Raw genomic sequence first — 21,162 nt, forward strand, 5'->3', positions numbered from 1 at the left:
TAGCTGTTTGTGAAATTGGGCCCATAGTTTTCAGAAAGTTTCATGACTAAAACCTCTACTTACACTGACAGTTTTCATGGCTAGTGGGGTGATATTGAGGTTAAGTAAAGTTTAGCATTTTTCCACGTACATTTGTAGAAGAAATATCTCCTTTGATAGTATTATTTGTAAGTAATTTCAAAATAGCCTACTTGCCTGAAATGCTACCTTAATGTAAAGTAGAAAAGCTCATACAATTACTGTGTTATTGAAAACTCTGTCAGAGTGCCTATCTTAAGTTCAGAAAGTTAACTCAAGAGTCTATCATCCAAAAAGAGTAATTACTGTAAGATCCAGGATTTTTTAAATTCCAAGTTACATAGTCATCTCCTATTGCAGCCAATACTGTAGTGTATCCAGGTAATCAGTAGAACAAACCTAGACTTGTCATAAAGCAATAAAAATGTGGATGATGCCTTTAGAGCATGTTGGGGAATTATGTAAACTATAGCTCTAATATTTTCAGGAGTGCTTCAGATTATTTTCAAAAGACCACTTGGTGATGGGAGAAAACTGTTAAAATATTTATTTCACTCTGTATGTTTTCAAATGTTATTAGTTACCCAACTCCACTAGGCCAGGAATTCACATATTTCAGAAACAAAGAAAATGAATGTTGGAAAGTATCTGATAACATAAGCATTGTTTTGGGTTATTCAGTGAGGAATCCTTTAAAGTATTTTTTCCAGCATTTGCATGATAAACCAAAAGCTGCATTTTAAAATAGTGTATACCTTACAAAGTCAATAACTTTTGTTGCACTCCAGTGACTGAACTGACAGTACATACATGATGGATTCTTTTCATTCCAGGACAAAGTTTAATGGGTGATGCATCAGAAGTACACAAGGCTCAATTCTCTCAACAGGCCATGCTGAACAAAGGGCTCAGTAAATCTATGGGATTCCTGTCCATCAGAGGAGCACAAGGCGAGGAAGACTTTTTCCAAAGCATATCCTCAGATTACTACTCTGGACGTGAAGATGCTTGCGGTCCTTATCGGTGTAGAACGGATGACTTGGGGGGAAAAAGTAACGTTGGAGCAGACAGTGCTCCCAAACAGAAGGTTTGGGCTTCCTCCACAGACTTGCTGTGTACAACTAACAAAGCAACTGAGACAGACCATTCTGCAGAGTCTCACAGACACAACAATCACTATGAGACAGTTACAGTACGGACTTCAACTACCACTAGGAACAAGGAATCAAGGTATTCTGATGGAAGCATAGCACTGGATGTCTTTGGCCCTCAAAAACTGGAGCAGGTGCGCCCGGTGCCAGAGTCATCCACCTCTGCAGCAATATCCTGTGCCTTTGACCGAATCAGAGAGAGACAGAAGAAATTGCAGGCTCTGAGGGAAGCCATGAACGTAGAAGGTGAACGTGGTTTTCTACATTTTGTTGGTGAGGGGGTTACTTTATGCAGAGGCTTCTTCCGTTTGGTTAAGTTAATATCTCCATAGCACCTCTTGGAGGAGGTGAGATTTTGCTTTTCTTCGGTTTTTAAGTAAACGACAAAGCATTAGAATGGCTGCTGCCAGTGCGGAGGTAGGGACAGAGCTATTGCTATACTGGATCGGACCAGTTGCCCATTTAGGCTGGTATCCTGTTTGACATTAGCCCACAATAGATGCTTCAAATGAAATTGCAGAAAGCCCTGTAGTAGACAATTATGGAGTAACTCTCCTCCAGAGAAAGCTTCTTCCTAACTCCCAATAATGAGAGTTGGTTTATGCCCTGAAGCAGAAGGGATTATATCTCTTCCAACCTTCTTCGTTGGTTGTGTATTAATAACTTCGAATTATCTTGTTAACCTTTTTTGAATCTTGCTAAGAGGTTGGCTCAATGGTATTGAGTGGCAGTGAGACCCATGGGCTAACTGAGCATTTATATGAAAAACATTTTCTTTTATCAGCTCTGTAGACATTCATCAAATCATCTGCATGTAAAACCCCATGGGTGTGGCTGCAATATTTTGTTTTAAAAACTTGCTCGTGTTTTCATGGGTTTAGTTGTGTAAGTAAGGGACAAATAGTAATACTAAGGGACAAATTCTGACCTTGAATAGGCAGCATGCTTTGCTGAATAGCTTGTAAAATCACCTAATGCACAAGACAGAATAGCTATATTTATTTGACATTCAGAGCTAGATAGACACAAAGATTTCACTGCTAGGTTACTGGTTTGAATCAGAATGTGAGGGTCTGTAGTGTTGAAAAGTCATTGTGGTCTGCCTGCTGTAAGACTGCCTATGTGAAATGGCTGTTTCAGTCCAGGCTCTAGTGGGCATGTCTAAGGCACTATTTCAGGAACGCATCCCCATTTAGACAAGATGGTCAGCCACCTTTCTGAAGTGTGGCTTAAATCACAAAAATTGCTTATCGGCACCTCTTTTGGCCATCTCAATGGAGATTTAGGATTGAAAGGCGTAGAGATCAAACTACCATCTTACTATCGGAGGTGGTTCTTGCCTGTCAGTGGTGAAGCATGTTCGGGATGGGGTGGGGAAGCTTGAAATGCCCTGCTCGTCCTATCAAGTTACCATCTTTGATAAATGCTACATTTTTAAAGCAATAGAATGAAAGTGGGTGAAGATAGATACCTGGAGATAACCACTGTGTACCTGGAATTAGACTCTGTCCCACTAGAAATGCATACGCTAAGGTAGTAAGTGAAGGCTTTTGTCATTTAAGGATCTTAATTTAAGGAGACTGTATCATCTCTTATTTCTGTCTTGAAAAGTGCAAAAAATATAGTAAATAAAATAAAAAGCATCAGTACTTTCTGAGCTGTGCCATATAGTTACATTATTTTTTCAGGGTTTGTCATGTTGAAACAAAGGGCTTTTTTTTTTTTCTTTAAACACCCTCACTTCCTTAATTTTGAAATGTCAGTATCCCTGGCAATATTATTTGAAAACTTTTAAAGCCAGACTACACTAATCTGACTAATATATGAATTAATTTAACTATCAATATTTGAACATATGCAGTTTATGAAACCAAAGAGCAGGCCACTCCCTGTAAAGAAAATAATAAATTGTCCCACCCTTTAAGAGCTCTCTGCTTTGTGCATGTTAATCTTGCACAACAGCAAAACCAAAGACAGACAATCCAACTGATGAGCAAGAATTTATCATTCCCATTCAGACAGTTTAGCGATTCTGAAGAAAATCTTGTAGGTCCGTGCCCTGAAAGCTTTTGAGATGATTCCAATGTATGAAACTACTAGATTCCTGTAATGAAAGGGTGAAAGTGCAGTTAGGGATAACAGATGCTCTGGCTTCCTAGTCAGTGCTGTTGAATGGCAAATTTGCTTTGAGAGGGTGTAGACAATACTTAATGACTCATTTACCATCATTATGAATTCGCAATAGCTATTTGATAGAACAGGTTGTAAGCCAGTTTCCAGCAAAGACCTGACTTGTGACATGTACGTTTTACATTCTCCTTAAAAAGAATTGTGAAATAAACATCATTATGCATTGATTTATCACATGTAGTCCTTGGCCAAAGGAGAGCTTTGCTTTTGGGTGTTGCGGAATTTTTAGAGAAGCCATTTTGAGAGACAAGTCTTCAAAAATATGGCTTTTCATTTTTTTTAAACTGTTCTGTTTTTTGTGTGTGTCCGTTATTCACAAATGACTGGACTAAAATCTTGTTTTAAATATGAATTCTCAATAAAACCTACTCTTCATTGGTTTTCTGTGAGGAATATTTTTTATCAAGTTGGAGTGTGAAGGGTTTTTAGAGGCACACTTCATCTGTGTTTATAACTTGCACGAGAAGTCTGTTGAATGTTACACACTTCTCTCTGACTTATTTTGTATGAAGCAAACATTTCATAAAATATGAACTATGTCTACCTCTTTTCATTTCCTCCGTTCCTCTTTTTCTCTCCACGTTTCTTACTATATCATACAGTATCTTGCCTCTTGTTAAAATACGTTAGACCAGGGGTGGCCAACCTGAGCCTGAGAAGGAGCCAGAATTTATCAATGTACATTGCCAAAGAGCCACAGTAATACGTCAGCAGCCCCCCTCCCCTCCCCATCAGCTCCCCCTACTCCAACCTGCAGCACCTCCTGCCAGGTGGCAGCTCCACCAATCAATGCCTCCCGCTCCCTCCCTACACCTCCCACTCACCGTGATCAGCTGTTACATGGTGCACAGGAGACTCTGGTGGGCAGGGGGTGGGGAAGCAAGGGCATGGCAGGCTCGGGGGAAGGGGTGGAGTGGGGGCAGGACCTGGGGCAGAGCAGGGGTTGAGCAGTGAGCACCCCACAGTTAGCATCTATAGCTCCAGTCCCGGAGTCAGGGCCTATGCAAGGAGCCGCATATTAACCTATGAAGAGCCGCATGCGGCTCCGGAGCCACAGGTTGGCCACCCCTGGGTTAGACCCTTAAAATGTATGACAAGAGTTTAGGGGTTGGAGAGAGTGAGTGCTGGATTTGTGTCTTTTACTTGCTTACTCTGTTGAAGAGGTGAACGTAATCACATGCAAGTAGGTTATGTAGTATACTACCACTGTCAACCACTTTTAAAATCTCTCTTTGCTAGGCAGATGGTTTACATCTTCCAAATATGGTGGTAATATTTTGGAGTGCACTTGGAATGGATACATGAACCTAAAAGCAGGCGCAGCATTTTGAGGTAGTTCAGAGGAGGTGCATAGGTGAAGTTACTGATTCCCCTAGGAAGCTCAGGTAGAATCTGTTATCCATCCTTTGGAAGCAGATAGCAATGGCTTAGGTCAGCACCTCATAGGAGGCTGTCTGACTCTTTCCCACGGAACATCACACAGCTGACAGGTAGGAGGCTGATCTCCGCTTAGGAAGGAATTGCTCGGAAAGAAGAAAGCATGAGAAAAGGAGTGCAGTGTCCTCTCTCCTCCCCAGATCAGATCATCACATCTTCACACCTGACCCAGAGTGACCTGAGGGAAGGGGCTGCTGGAAAATGATGATGTTCCGCCTCTAGAGGAAGAGGTTATGGGGAGGAAAGGGTATCTCAATAATGAGGGTATTTAGCATGACGGAACAGGTCCTTGATGCTGGCCAAGAGCTAGAACTATAGTACTGTCCTGGCTGGAAAGAAGTGTCTATTTGCAAGACCTGTTTTGGGGGGGGATTTGAAATGTTGTTTACTCAAGGTCCCAGCTGTCCTTAGTCCATCCCCGTTACTACATATACAGGTCAATAAATCTCTGCTTTTTTGTTTTTTTCAAATTACAAAAAAGCATTAGATCTTAGTGCAAACTAAACTGTGCTGAATATAACTTTCTTTTTGCATCACAAAGGAACTTTAAGAAGACAAAAAGCCACATCTTACTTTTAAATCTATCTTATTTTGAGTTAAGCTGACAAACTTTAGTGTTGTTCATGTAACTTAAAGGGTTGAATGTGGGGTTTTTTTTTGTTTTTTTTTAATGTTCCCACTCATAGGATCTGGTGTTCAAAGTTTTCACTCAGAACCCATTTGACAACCAAATTACAAACTCCTGAAAAATAGGGCTTATAGTTGAAAGGCTGACATGACCTTAATTATAGCAGCACTGTAATACAGCAGCTTGCAAAAAGCTGCAAACCACATAAGCTGCATTATATTAAAATACGCAGTTGGGTTTTGAAACGGAATGTTTCAAGTTTAACTTCATAAACTTGTTAAGGATAACTCATGCTAGGTGCTTAGTTCATTAACTTGCAGTATTGTGTTCAGCTCAGATATAAGGTCATTTAATTTCTCTATTCTAATGAAAATTTAGGTAGTTGTTGATTGTCAAGGTGCTTAGCTGGAAGATGGTGGGGGAATCTTCTCTGAATTCAAGTATGCATGATCCAATTATGAACACTGAAAACACACCGTATTCAAGGTGTGGGTGTACCATGGATTTGTATAGTGGCATTACGATGTTTTCTGGCTTATTATCTATCCGTTTCCTAGTGGCTCCTAACATTCTGTTCACGTTTTTGACTGCCACTGCACATTGAGGAGATGTTTACAGAGACCTAGTCACAATGATTCCATGATCTTTCTTGAGTGGTGACAGATAATTTAGACCCCATCATTTTGTATGTAAAGTTGGAATTATTTTTCCAATGTGCATTACTTTGCCTTTATCAATATAGAATTTCATCTGCCATTTTGATACCCAGTCACCCAGTTTTGTGAGATTCCTTTTGTAACTCTTCACAGTCAGCTTTAGACTTAACTATCTTGAGTAGTCTTGTATTGTCTGCAAACTTTGCCAACTCGCTGTTTACCCCTTTTTTCAGATCATTTACGAATATATTGAAAGCATTTGTCCCGTATGGACCCTTAGGAAACCCCACTAGTTATCTCTCTCCATTGTGAAAATTAACCATTTATTCCCACGCTTTGTCTCCTGTCTTTTAACCAGTTACTGGTCCATAAGAGGACCTTCCATCTTATCCCATCATTGCCTATTTGCTTAAGAGCTTTTGATGAGGGACCTTGTCAAAGGCTTTCTGAAAGTTCAAATATATATCCACTGGATCACCCTTATCCACATGTTTATTGACCCCCTCAAAGAATTTTCATAGATTGGTGAGACATGATTTCCCTTTTAAAAAGCCATTTTGACTCTACCCCCAACATATCCTCTTCATCTGTTTGTCTGATAGTTGTTGTTTGCTGAAGTTTCAACTAATTTGCTGAAATTAGGCTCACCAGCCTGTAATTGCCAGCATTGCCACTGGAGCCCTTTTAAAAAATTGGTGTAACATTAGCTATCCACAGGCCATCTGTTACAGTGGCTGATTTAAGCGATAGGTTACATACCACAAGTAGTAGTTCTGCAGTTTCATATCCGAGTTCATTCAGAACACTTGGATAAATACCATGTGGTCCTGGTGACTTATGCTGTTTAATTAATTGGTTTGTTCCAAAAACTACCTCTCTTGACACCTCAATCTGGGACAGTTCCTCAGATTTGTCATCTAAAAGGAATGGCTCCGGTGTGGGAATCTCCTTCACATCGTCTGCAGTGAAGCCCAATGCAGAGAATTCAGTTAGCTTCTCTGCAACAGCCTTGTCTTCGTTGAGTCCTTCTTTAGCACCTCAGTTATCCAGTGGCCCAGTGATTGTTTGGCAGGTTTCCTGCTTCTGATGTACTTAAAAAAAAAAAATTGCTATTTATTTTTTGTCTTTTGCTGTTGCTCTTCAGATTCTTTTTGGCCCTGCCAAATTATACTTTTACACTTGACTTGCTAGAATCATAGAATATCAGGGTTGGAAGGGACCTCAAGAGGTCATCTAGTCCAACCCCCTGCTCAAAGCAGGACCGATCCCCAACTAAATCATCCCAGCCAGGGCTTTGTCAAGCCTGACCTTAAAAATATCTAAGGAAGGAGATTCCACCACCTCCCTAGGTAACGCATTCCAGTGTTTCACCACCCTCCTAGTGAAAAAGTTTTTCCTAATATCCAACCTAAACCTCCCCCCACTGCAACTTGAGACCGTTATTCCTTTAGAGTTTATGGTCCTTTCTATTTTCCTCAGTAGTATTTGACTTCCAGTTTTTACAAGATGTCTTTTTGTCTCTAACCACCTCTTGTACTTGTTATTTAGCCATGGTGGCATTTTTTTGGTCCTCCTACTGCTTTTTTGTTTTTTTAATTTGGCATATACACGTAATTTGAGCCTCTTTTCAATTTTACATTCCAGCAATCTGGCTCCATTTTGGTTTAGGTGGAACGCATCCTTCTTGTATAGGCTTCTCCTTTCCCAAAGGGTCCCCAGTTCCTGATAAACCTAAATCCTTCCTCTGTAAACCATCATCTCATCTATTCACTGAGACCCTACAGCTCTCTGTCTGTCTAACTGGCCCTGCGTGTGGAACTGGAAGCATTTCAGAGAATGCTACCTTAGGGGTCCTGGACTTCAATCTCTTACCTAGCCGCCTAAATTTGGCCTCCAGGATCTTTCCCTAACTTTCCCTATATCATTGGTGCCTACATGAACCACAACCACATCACTGTGCGTAAGTCTGTCTACATGTCTCAAGAGGTCCGCAACATTTGCCCCTAGTAGGCATTTCACCATGTGGTTCTCCCAGTTGTTACAGACCCTGTATTTCTAGTTATCATATCCCCCATTGCTGTTACCCGTCTCTTCCTAATAAAAGGGGTCCTCTCCTCTCCCCTGGAGAGGTATCCTCAGTGTGCAAGGATTCCGTGACATCATCTGGAAGGAGGGTCCCAACTATGGGATTGTTTCCCTCTGCTCCAGCTTGATATTCTCCTTCCCCTCAACAGCACAGAGGCTGGCAGACAGTGAGGAGATGGAAAGGAGATGTTTGCAATGTCCATATTCATTGTCCATGTATGTCTGCTGTTTCTCAAGTGTTGGGACATCTTTTAGTGTGTTACAGTTTGTATCTTTCTTTTTGTGATCTCAGAGCAGTCATGGGATTTCCAGTTGTGAAGTTATAATACATTATGCAGCTAAGCAGTAAATTTGTCTTTCCAAAGCGAATAATTAGTTTTGTTGTTCTCTGGAAACTTGGCGGCAGTTGCTTGGCACCTGCAGGCAAGCGTCGTCATACAGAGTGGGAAATGTCATTTAGCCTGTACATTTTGCAAGCACTGCTTGCTGTTCAAAGAGCATGGTTAGCATTGTTCATTCCTCCCCACCCCTCACTTTCTCTACCTTCTTAACTATGAAACTGATGGTATCTTCTGAAAGACACAAAGCTGTAAAGCTGACCGGTTTTTAGATCCCAGGCCTGCCCCTGATTGGGTCTGGCAGTATAGCATGCTGCAGTTTGGTGATGTTTCCGTGTTAGTCTATTTGTACCCTCCCCCATCCTTTTATGTGTTTATGACTTTTTGCTGTGTTTAATTACCATTTTCAAGGGTAAACATGATAAAAATTAAACTGCTTTATTGCTGTGATTAATATGCATGTCTTTCTCAGCAGTATTGACATGGTGGTCTTCGAAATTCTGGAGTACTAAGCTCATGTTTTAAATGGGATGCAGAGGGGGTGCCAGGAATCTGCTTGCTTATGCACTGAAGGGATCTTGTGGCACAAAAGTAGGGAAGTATAGATAAGCACTGGTGTTGTAGCATGCTGTGAATGCAATGGGGAAGCAGGGAAGACACAGGGGAGGGATCCTGAATGGCAGAAAGAAAAGGAGTACTTGCGGCACCTTAGAGACTAACCAATTTATTTGAGCATAAGCTTTCGTGAGCTACAGCTCACTTCATCGGATGCATCCGATGAAGTGAGCTGTAGCTCACGAAAGCTTATGTTCAAATAAATTGGTTAGTCTCTAAGGAGCCACAAGTACTCCTTTTCTTTTTGCGAATACAGACTAACACGGCTGTTACTCTGAAACCTGTCATTATGAATGGCAGAAGTTGATCTTGCTGAATCCAGGTGTGAAGAGGCCAGGAAGGTTAAGAAAACATCCCATGGATGTTTTTGTTAAATGTGCAATCTGGAAGCATTTGAATGCTAAAGAATCCCAACAGCCATCTTCAGTTCTTCCCTCTCTCTTTTATTTTCAGTTTTTCTACCTTTATCCCAGTTGATCTGGCCCTCCCTTTGTGCTTTTCAGTGTCTTCTTGAAACAACCACTAGGTGTGACTGACAACATGTTGTATAGCTAGGAGTCTGGTCTCTGTCTCTTCCTCCTCTTACTGTGTTCCTCAGTTCTCTTCTCTGTCCTTGCCCCTGCCCCTCTTACTCTGCCATTCATTCTGCCCTCTTGCATTACACCTTTCCCTTATTTTCAGTCTGTCCCCTGGCTCCACCACTATTTCCCCCTTTCAATTTACCACAGTAAAACAAAACATTTTATGATACCTAAGGCTTTCACCCATTAACTAGTAAACCACTTCCGCGGCCCCTCTGATATTTTCCATGGTGTTGGAATCTCTCTCAGGCTGCTTTCACACGGACTACTGCCAGCTCTCACAATTTTATTGCAAGTCTTGTGACACAGGATTTTTTTCTTAAAGCCCCAGCTTTTGGAGTGATGTGATAGCATCGCTTACTTTTTATAACATGAAAGTTTCTAACCATCCTGACTGTAGAGAAGAGCTGGAAGAACATGACCCATAAAGGCTCAAAACCCAGAAGGCAAATGAGAAGAATCCAGATTTTTTAAGGTTTCAGAGTAACAGCCGTGTTAGTCTGTATTCGCAAAAAGAAAAGGAGGACTTGTGGCACCTTAGAGACTAACCAATTTATTTGAGCATAAGCTTTCGTGAGCTTAAATCTCGTGATTTTTAAGCCAGTCTCATTATTTTTGTGGCCCAACTCAAATTTGTTTATTATTTGCAATTAGCAATACTGCATTCAGGTGGGCTTGCTTCTTCTGTGCTCTGCTTCTGTAGTAAGAGAATAGTAGCTCAGTTGGAGCAGCACTCTGCCTCCAAAAAGCCAAAGCACCAATCCACATTCCTCTGGCTCTACTCCTCACTGTTGGGAGGAGAATTGGATAAAACTGGTTTCCTTTAATGTGGATAAGTAAATAAGGAGTACTTAAGTGAACCTATTTCACACCAGAATTACTAGTTGCTCATTTGTACCTAATATCAAGATATTTTGCTCTTATTACTCTCGCTAAGCTTTTGAATGTTTGGCATTTGCAATGAAAACAAGAATCCAGGCTAAGTATTCAGTGAGACTGCAGCATTAATGCTACAGTCCTCTTACATGGCTGAATAAATGTCTGAGCTGATGAGTTGTGCAACTGAAATGTTTTCATGCAGGAGCGAGAACCTCACCTTGTTAATGAAATAGACTCATCACATAACAATCTTTTTACTAGGTTGCCCTTGAGAGTTGCAGTTTTAGGTGCAGTGTTGGAATGGGGGTGATGCAGAAGTTGAAACACACAATGTGAAAGTTGAAGCAAGGGTTTTGTCATGTATGTCAATCATTCACATGCGCAGTGAGGATATTAATGAGAAATAGTACTTGCATCGTTGCTAATTTTTAAAGATGTGTTTTACAGGTTGGTGTGAGCTGCAAAATTCAGATTCCCATTCAGATAATGAAGAAGAGAGAGGTTGGATCTCAGGTTTTGTTTCTGGGCCCATCCCCGGTTTATATACCTTTGTGTTTCTGTTTTCTTTCAAAATGTGCAAAGTAGTTACACTGTCCATTGTAATAGCCTTAATCTGGTATTCTTGAATTACACAGTTCAATACAGAGTTTCAATATAACTATCTCAGAAACTAATGTCATTCCATTTCTGATCCTGAAGACCCACGTGATTTATCCAGTCTGTGTTTGCATAACGTCCCTGGAGCAACTACAGGAAATGGAAGAGTGATGTTAGGAACATTTTAAATCTCTCTTTAAGATGTCTTTTAATGTGTTGTAGCAGCTTGAAACAAGGAGAAGAAGCCCCATGTGTCCAGACAGCTCTCAGCAAGTGCACTGTGGACCACCAGAGCGCCACAGACTGTACAGTGGGGACCTCTGGTCTAATCTGGAGCTGGTCAGAAAGGTGGCTGGGGTTGGAATAAAAAATGTTCATGAATTGTCTGGGGGGTTCCCCATAAAAATGTCATGAATTGGCTGGGGGATTCCCCATAAAAATATCAACACCCATAGACTAAACAGTTGGATACTTTTATGAACTAATCTTACAAAGGCAATGAAATACATATTTTGTCTTCCAATACCTTAGTTACTTGCCCTATTGTACATAGGTTTAGTTAGCAGGAGATCTGAGTGTGCTATAAGTGAGTAATGTAATGTATTGTTTCTGTGTAACAGCAAAAAAGGCTCTGTTCAGACATCTCACAACTGCACGTGTAATCCTCATGCTTAAGTATGGTTTTAAAAAGTTAGTGCTGGTAAAATGGATTGTCACGATTGGTATGTCCAATATGGAGAGGGTTGAACTTTTGTGTTAGACCAGTGTTCAAGAATTATATCTTAGTGGCTGATGAGTGGAAAAATAAAATGATTTTATATGTTGGAGATAATGTTTCATTCACTTACATAAAGAATTCCACAAAGACTTTGTAAATTGGCTTCTCACAGAGGGAAAAAAATACCATAATTTTAAATCACAGGATTTCTTAATGACTCTTTAAAATCTGACTTATTTGTCACTTCTTGTTCTTTGGGGGGTTTTTTTGGTTTGTTTTTTGGTTTTTTTTTTTTTGCATTTTTGTTGATTTGAACAGTGAAAACCCAGGGAAGTTGGTCTTGCTTTTCTTTATAGCCCAATTTAACTTTCAATATTTGGGCTCCAGACACTGCAATGGGGTGCTTTCATTAAAATATTTTTTAAAAAAACATATGGAAACCATTCTAACGGCCTTAAGCTTTATAAAAGCTTGGGTTTTTGTATACCATTTTAATTTGGGCCATATTTAAGTTGGCTATGTCCCTTTAAAGGGAAAAATGGTCAGAACTCACAGTATTGGGTTTTTTCCTATTAAATAATAGTCTTTTGAAATGGTTTAGCCATCTTCCTTAAAAAAAAAAAAAAAAAAATCCCTCTGCAATACTTGTTTAACTCCCCCATCTCTCACTCTCTTCCTCCTCCTCTTCTTCTCTCTATCTTTTGTAAAGCCAGTAATTTTTGTAATACTGCATTTGAAAACCTGTATCTCTGTACTTTGAGTCATGTGTTTAGGATGACAAAATTCCAGGCTAAATGTGGGTCTTTGATTTCTGTTGTGCAGTTGGCTGGGATGAGCCTTTCTGTATGTTACTTGTCTGGGCTTGCATATCTTGCCTTGGGTACGTGGTGTGTCCTGTTAGTGTTAAGTGCTTTGCTGTAAGGTTGTGCTTTCCTGATTTTGACAGGCAGCTTGAAAAAGTGCAAACCATGTGCACTGGCTTGCGAGCCATAATACTTTGTTCACTGCTAGATTGTGGCTGCTCCTCATTGTAATTTACAGTTTAATTAACAGCTCACCAGTTCTGTTTATAAGACATTTTAATTCAAGGTGGATCTACTAAGATGTTAAATGATTGAGACATTATGGTTATTAGGAGACTCCACCCTAGTTACAACACTGAAATCTCAACATTACAATATTGCATTAGTTTATACAAGAAACAATATAATGGGTAGTGTAATAATTTGTGTAACATGTGAATATTACTGCAGAGTGGGCTTAATCCAGAAATCCCTGTTCAATATTTCAACATTTTGAACTACAGGCATTCAAAACTCACAAGTCGGAACCCCCAAAATCATGATATTTTCAAAAATAATAAACTTTGGGTTCTTTCTATTTGTTTCTGGTTTTGAGCCTTTAGGAGAGACATGGTGTTAAGACTTTCTAGTCTGAGTGGTCTGTGGAGTACAGTCCTTGGAAACTTGCTTTCATTTTAAAAATGAAAGCTAAGATTCCCACATAATCAATCAGATGATGCCAGGAGGTGAGGCTTGAATATTGTGAGAGTTGGGAAACTCTGTTTTTTTTACTTATTCAGGCAAAACTCTCATTCCACTCCCAAGTTAAATCCAAATGTGGTCTATTGAAGTCAATGGGAATTTTGCCCGAGTAAAAAGAATTCATGATTTTGTCTTGAGAAAAAGATTTCATGGTTTTTCCCAGTATTAATAATATAGTAGATCCAATACAGTATTATACTGTAGTGTAAGCAAATTCACAGTATAGAGGTGTCCAGTCTATGGCCCTTGATGGTGCCTCAAACTGAAGCATCTGAATCAGCCCTTTCACCATAGGGAAGTGACAAGAGATGCAGGCTACCCCGCTGCTTCCCATCACTGCTTCACCTACTGCCCCCGGTACAGCTCTGGTGTGAGCTGGCAGTGCTGGAAGAAGCTGCTGTTCCTCTCTTCTGCAACCGCTTAGCAACTTCCTCACTGCTGGTCTGCCGCATGCTACGTTGCAGAGGGAGGAGTGGGAGGGTAATTCTGGCTATAGGAGCCCCATGGAGAACAGGATAGGAGCCCAACTGGCTTTGCCTGAGCCTAGGGGAGTCCCTAGCAAAGATGGGATCTCTCCCAACACACAGCCACTCAGAACAACCCAGCAGAGGGGGAAATGAAGCTGAGACCTAACCACGGGCAGGTCTGATTCCCTGCCCTGGACCCAGAGACCATATGCCAGCTGGGTATAGCCAAAGAGCAGCACTCTCCAGCTACTCCCCATCCTGCCTTAACATGACCCTCCCCAGCCGTGGCGGGCTCCCTGTGCACCAGGGGCTGGGGCCTGTGGGGAAAGAGTTTCCCTTGCCAGCTGGTGGAATGCCCGCTCTCACACAGTGCTGGCATTATTTGGAGCTTTTTGCATATCTTGTTGTTAAAACCAGGCTTGAAGAAAGAGACCTACACCGAATGGTGGTTGGAGCTTTATTCTATCTTCCGTGGCTGATGAGCTTGCCTGCTAGTTTGCTGCTGAGTTTTAACACCTTCTAACAGGCTAAGTCAGCAGTAAAGCCCTACATCTCCTTGTAGAGTCAGGTGTCCTGCTGTCCCCTAAAGGAAAACACCACCACAAGTCTTACCTTGTGTATCTGGTTTTTATCCTTTGAAATTTATTTTGTTGCAAATTTTTATATTCCCTGTGACACCCTTTCCCCACCCCCAATAATTCCTTTTTATACTCCTCCGAGCCACAGTTCTCAGTTTGGGAAACCCAGATTATTGACTAGATGGACTATTAAAACCTTTTAAATTTTCCCCCCTGGAGTCAGCTTAACACACTTCAAAATCTATCATGAACAAGCTACTGATAAGAGGGGCTGTGGTTTCAAGGTCAGTGTTTTGGTACCAGGTTTTTGGTACGGTATCTTTGCCAGCCTTGTCAGACTGAAGTCTTGCTTGAAACGTAGACAAGTGGTTGTTACATGCATGGAGTTGTTACAAACCCAAGACAAAATCTGCCTGCACAAAACAACTTGCAGAATGGGGCCTTTCTTTTCTCTAATCATGCCATTTTGTATTTCTTACATTTCACTTACCTTGCAAACTAGTCTCTTTCCCTTTCTGGTTCTCATGCATTGACTGCAGCAGTGCTTGTGTAGCAAATACTGATGAGAATGTTGTATATACAAATAAGAAATATTTTCACAGATTTATTTTAGTTGTTGTTCTCAATTGCAGGAAGCCTTCCCAACAGGAATATTGGTATGTTAGCGTTTAGTGAAATTTGTTTTTAAAACACAGTCAACATATTGGGGCAACACTACCTGACCCAGTGTCTCTTTGAATCTTATAATGCTACAGGACTATGTATAACAGTTATTGTATCTGAAACACTAAATCCACTCCTTGCAAACTATTGTGGCAGAAAACTCGGTAATTTTCTGTCTTGGTATCTGTTGCTTGACATGAGCTAGGAGTGTTGCTACAATTGGTTACGATATGTGAAATAGCTAAATGTTACTGATTGTAATATACAGCAATCTTGTTAAACCCCTTTTTTTATATATATATTCAGGCAACCAGCTGGCATAAACTGAGTTGCTCTGTCCTTTTGAAAAAAGACTAAAAAGGCTTGTGTACTGTCTCTCTTTAAGGAGTTGGTAATAAATTGAGGGCAGGTAACTTTTTTGAGAAAAAAGTAAATGCTTGACATTTGGGCTAAGGAAGTAGAATCTTTTCTTTAAGCCTGACATATGTATTTAAATCAGTCTGAACTAGTATTAACTGAATACCCTTCTTGATTCTTCATACCATCCTCCCTGCAGCCCTTATGCCAAGCCATTGGAACTAGGAAGATTTTATTTATTTAGCTTTCAATCAGAGAAACTATTTGAGCTTTGCTGGAGCACACTTCAATATGAGAGTAAGGCAAAGATGAGAGATGTAAGTCTAGATCAGTCATGGTTTATGCTAAAGAAAGTAAACTTATTCTGAACACTGTTGAAGGAAAATCAGAAATAGCATGTGATTACGAACCCGTTGTGTCACCACAGGGAAAATACCACTATGTAGATGTAACGTTAGTGTTATATTGGTTCTGAAAGGCTATAAGTCTGTGCTGCTTTACAAAATTGTGGTTCTACACACAAATTCATTTACCGGTAATTTAAATAATATTTTATATTCGTATTAATAAAAACCTTAGTAGTCTTCATTGCCCTTTACAGAGGAAAATTAGGATATGGCTCTTGCACTGAGGATTGTAGAGTTGGTTAGATATTACATGACGTGATGCAGGAAGAGATGACATCAAGCTTGAGGGTGGAACATCAAGCTTAAGGGAGGTAGATTTACATAAAATAGGATGAAGACTGTATTGCAAGAATATGCCTCGTGGGCTCTTTTATTTTCTATTATATTATGTATTTGTTATTATTTTTAATAATTGACACAGTAAATTAATATAATTTTTACAAACTGGCCCAGTTACCCCACCAGATAGTCACCAGTCTGTTGTGCCTGGACCCAGTTACTGGGTCCCTTGAGCCTCCAAGCCAACTCATTATGTTTCCCATGTGCCTCAAAACCAACTCTAGTTTTGGGGCTCTAAGGCACACTGTCAGGCTCAGACCTCTTATCTGATGCCCTTCCTTTGGCCATGGGATGCCACTGTCTTAGAAACACAGTCAGCTGTGTCTGAGGCCTGGTCTGCATCTAAAACTTAAGTCAACCTAGCTACATTGCTCAGGGGTGTGAAAAATTCACACCCTGCGAGATGTAACTGAACCAACCTAAGCCCCGGTGTAGTCAGTACTAGGTCGCCAGAAGAATCCTTCCATCAACCTACCTTTTGAAGGGGTGGATTAACTGCAGCAATGGAAAAACCCCTTCCATTGCTGTCGCAAGTGTCTACATGATGGCATTACACTGGCATAGCTGCAGTGTGATAGCTATGCTGCTGTAGCGTTTGTGGTGTAGACAAGCCCTAAGACCTCCTGAGCCCCAGCAGGTGCTTCCATATGCTCCCTCAGTCCTGCCTAGGCAGTGGTCACTCTGGGCTTACTTGTTTAACCCCTTCAGAGACAAGGTGTGTAGCAGGAACGCAAGGAACACAGGCTTAGTGAAGGAATTTCTTAATTTCACTCACTTTACTCTTAAAGCACTGCAGAGTTACAGAGAATTGAAACTGACGAAGTCCTGAGACCCGCCCTCTTCTAGTCTGAGCTCACCTTGTTTACAAGTCTGAAATTTTTCTGTGTTTTAGGCCGGGCAGCATCCCTCCAGCCCTCTCTCTTGTGTCTCATGATGGTCGGCTCCCTGCACAGATCAGACCCTGCTGTGAAATACACCCTTTTCTGTGCCATGTACTCAAACTGAGAAGCTCCTGATCCACCAGTCATCCTTTTCCTTCATGTCCCTCGTGAGATTTCATGTTGAAGGACCATTATGTCATGGGTGGGCCAGTAGTTGGTTCGTTCAAAGAGAGAACCCCAGATTGCTCTATGATGGTCCTTCAACATGATGTAAAAAATAAAAACCTGTCTCGGGCACAGGGCAGCTGTCTGGGATGCAGTACAAGACCAGACTAGGGAAGCCTTAGTGCCAGTATTTCCACATGTAGTATAAAATAGAGTACATAGTATCATATCCCACTCTGCCACAATTTTAATACGTATTTTATTTTTGTTACGAAAATGTTTGAGTCCCCCTCGCTCCAAAAAGCATCAAGGCTCCATTGTACTCAGTACTGTCCAGCTATGTAACAAAGCTTTGGCTTTAATTGAACTAACAGTGATAAGTTTACTGCGAGAGTCATTGTAGAAGAGAGTTTGGAAAGAGGTGGGTCTGCTGAGAGATTAGAAGGAGGTAAGGGAGACTGAACAGTGTGCAAGACCAAGGAGGATATTCAGGCAGGATGGGGCAGCACAATATTCAGGGACTGTTTTTATGTTTTAAAACTGTGGCTACAGAAATGTTTAGACGTTCTGAGGGGGTCGCTTAAAATACCCGTTCACGTTTGATTTTGCCTAAGAATTGTTGTTCCTTTGCTTTCCTAACACTTTGCCTTCAACTTTTAGAACCGTTGAGAAGGTACAGATCTTACTACAGCGACGTCTATAGTACCTCCAGTGAAAGTCCATCTTTTACTTCTTCTGAGCCAGATTGCAGACAAGGTAAGACCTGTGAAAAATAAAATAAAGACCAACTCAAAAGAAAGTAAACAAATGCACACACATGGAAGATTTAAAAAAAAATCCGATGAGTACGCAGAAAACAAAAACCTACACTAGAAAATCTGGTAATTGAGAACAGTATGAAGATGTAATTATATGAGATCATCTTACATAGTTTAGCATGATTTGTAGTCTGTTTAGTATAGGTTTGGATCTGGAATATTGGAGATGCGTAAGGGAAATCAACAGGAAGTGGTGGAAATAATTAACATTTTATTACAATGTTTGCTGTAAATAAGACTTGTCATGTCCTCTGAATTTTCAGCTGTAGTAGCAGTAGTATTTATAGCTATATATAGCCATAACTATACATAGCCCTCTATGAAAGACATGAGGCTAAATTCTTCTCTGATTTTGGCCCACTGAGTTTATATTGTGACTCAGATAGATGTGTGATACCAGACAACTGCATGGAGGCATTGGTGGAGGTTTTAATTTAGGGAAGTTTTGTGAAAGCGGGGACTTTTAGAGGCTAGTGTTGAAGTGAAGGGAAAGTGGTTAGTGTCCAGAGAGTGGGGGAGGCTTTTCTATACACAAGATGAGAGAAGATGTTCTGAGCTAATGAAAAGACAGAAATGCAAGAGCAGACAAAAGGAGCATGCAGGAGAGAGAGGAAATGGAGTAGCACAGAGAGCAAGAAGGGTGTAGAGTGAATTGAAGCAGAGAAGTAACAGTACAGACCTGTACAGAGCTTTGAAGGTAAGGGCAAAGAGCTTGACCAAACTGTGGAAGGAGAGCAAAAGCTAGTGAAAGGCTTAGAAGATGGGATGATATGGTCAGAATTACAGGGAATTACGTAATATAGCCAGCACAGTACAAAGTTCTTCACTTGAAACTGCTAATATTTTACTGGTAATTAGTCATTTACCAGTTTGACTTTTTGTTTTGTCTGCGTTAGTATTACAAAGAACAACAAAGGTATTTACTTCAAGACAATTGGAAGAGAGAGAAAATAAATTTGCAAAACCTTGAGAGAGCAAATCACTTGCTGTGATTGCATAAACTCCTGAAGGTGAATGCATTTCAGTTCTAGGATATTATAATTGGAAAATTATAGACAAACGGTTTGGTAAATGAATTTCCATCTCATCTGAGAACTGTATGGTGACTGAATCTCAGTGCATGTAATTATATCTCCACTGATGTCATTTGAAATGAGAATTGCATTCTGGCCATAATGGCTACATCTGCAAATGTGTTGCTCCTTGTAACTACTGTTATGTTTTCCAATCTTTGGGAAAAATGGAGAAGACTTTAATGTACTTAGATCAAAGGTTCCCGATTGCGGTACGTGAGCTTGTTGGAAGTGGTATGCCAAAATCTCTTCAAATAAACAAACAAACAAAAAAACCCTATCCGTTTCAAACAAACAGTCCATGCACCCACCACAACTCACCAGAAAATGCCTGCTTTCAGCTATAGTGATGAGTAATACTTGCTGACCATGCCAACAAAGTAATTTTCTTTAGTAGTGTGTTGTGCAGTGTGGCTGTGCAGATGGGTGCTGTCTTCTCATCTGGTGTGCAGCTGGCTGGCTTTCTACTTGGCCTAGCCTCCAGCTTACCCTGAGTCACACAGGTCAAGCTACTGAGGCTAACTCATGAAGTTTCTTATTGTGCCACTGGAGCTCCTCTTGTCCAAAAAGATGGTCATACACAGGGCGAGTTCAGAGTGGCTACGAAACCTGCAACTTCAGCGCTGAGAGGGAAGGGCCCCTACACAGGCAGCTACCTGCACTTCCTGCCCTTCAGAAGTTGCAGTCTGGCCCCTGCAGGGCTGGGAGGTGGAAGCTCATGGGAAATTCCCTCTTGTCTTCACAGGGAAGGTGGGAACGAGGGTGGTTGATTGGGGCTTGTGGATGAAAGCCTGGCTCTTCAGCAGTAGAGCAGCCAGCTGGTTGCAATTTGAGATTTCTCACAGCAGGGGAGCCCTTATGAAATTTGCCCAGCATTGTAGGAGGAGGGGGCAGAGTAGCTGAGGAGCAAGAGGCCTCCTGGAGCAGAAGCCCCCATTTCCAGCCATCACTCCCGTGCCTCCGTACTTTCCCCCCTGAGCGCCCTTCCCTTTTTTACACACACACACACACACACTGCACGCAGGCACATGCCCTTCCCCCCTGAGCTCCCTTCCCTTTTTACACACACACACACACACACACACACACACACACCGCACGCACACACATGCTCTTCCGCCTCTGAGCCTCCTTCCTTTTTTTATATACACACACGTACCAGAGCCCTCTCCTGTCTGAGTCCCCTTTCTCTTTTTTGCATGCACCATGCCAGAGCCCCCTGCCCTTTTACCCACAGACCCCCTTCTCATTAATGCTATTCTCCCCCCACTTCCCCAATAACTACTCTGAATGTTTTGTATTGATTTAAATTTTGTAAAGGCAAACAATGTGAACTCTAGCTCCTGTTCAGCCATAATCCAGATCAGAATTAACAGGAACTTCCGATTTAAATTAGACAAGTTACAGACTCAAGCCATTGACACAGTTCAGTAGCACACACCAAAATATGACAGGACATCATAAATGTTTCTTGTAATTTGAGTTAACAAATCGTACATAATAATGGCTGCTTCATTGTGTTTCTTTTTCATGCCCTGTCAAAAAACCTGAGATGTATAAAAAGGATGTTCTAATTAGAGCTGGTCGGGAACTTTTTTGAAACTTTTTTGTTGGGAAATGCTGATTCATCGGAACCAAAACTTTCTGCAGAAACGTATTACTTTTGATTAATTTTTTGTAGGGAAGTTTTCTCAGGCCTGGGATGGAATTTCTAGTCAAAACCAGAGAGAGAAATACAGAGAAATACCTCTGTGGTTAGGGAACTCACCCGGGTCTACTATGTCACAGGTACAAGTGCTAAGCACCAAGCTACTAGCTGATCTGGGGTGGTCTGTCTCTTTCTGTTCCAAAAGGTCTTGGTTTTGTTCCACAACAGAACAAAAACATAGGGACACCTCAAAGTTTTTCACAAAATGGAATTCTTGTTTTCTGGCTAGCTGTAGTTATAATCAAACACGTTAGGCTTTCTTGGGCCTT

General features: G+C 41.1%; 1 protein-coding gene across 17 annotated transcripts in view; it reads left to right on the top strand.

Annotated features, from left to right (window-relative positions):
- Positions 1–21,162, top strand: part of PTPN13 (protein tyrosine phosphatase non-receptor type 13) — a 184,377-nt gene that overhangs the window by 89,942 nt on the left and 73,273 nt on the right. For all 17 annotated transcript variants that reach the window (XM_043545414.1, XM_037896821.2, XM_043545416.1 and 14 more), the window contains 2 exons: positions 852–1,415; positions 17,955–18,050. In XM_043545414.1, the coding sequence (XP_043401349.1) occupies positions 852–1,415; positions 17,955–18,050 (660 nt within the window). The remainder of the gene's footprint in view (positions 1–851; positions 1,416–17,954; positions 18,051–21,162) is intronic.

The sequence above is a fragment of the Chelonia mydas genome, chromosome 4, assembly GCF_015237465.2.
Source record: "Chelonia mydas isolate rCheMyd1 chromosome 4, rCheMyd1.pri.v2, whole genome shotgun sequence".
NCBI lineage: Eukaryota > Metazoa > Chordata > Testudines > Cheloniidae > Chelonia > Chelonia mydas.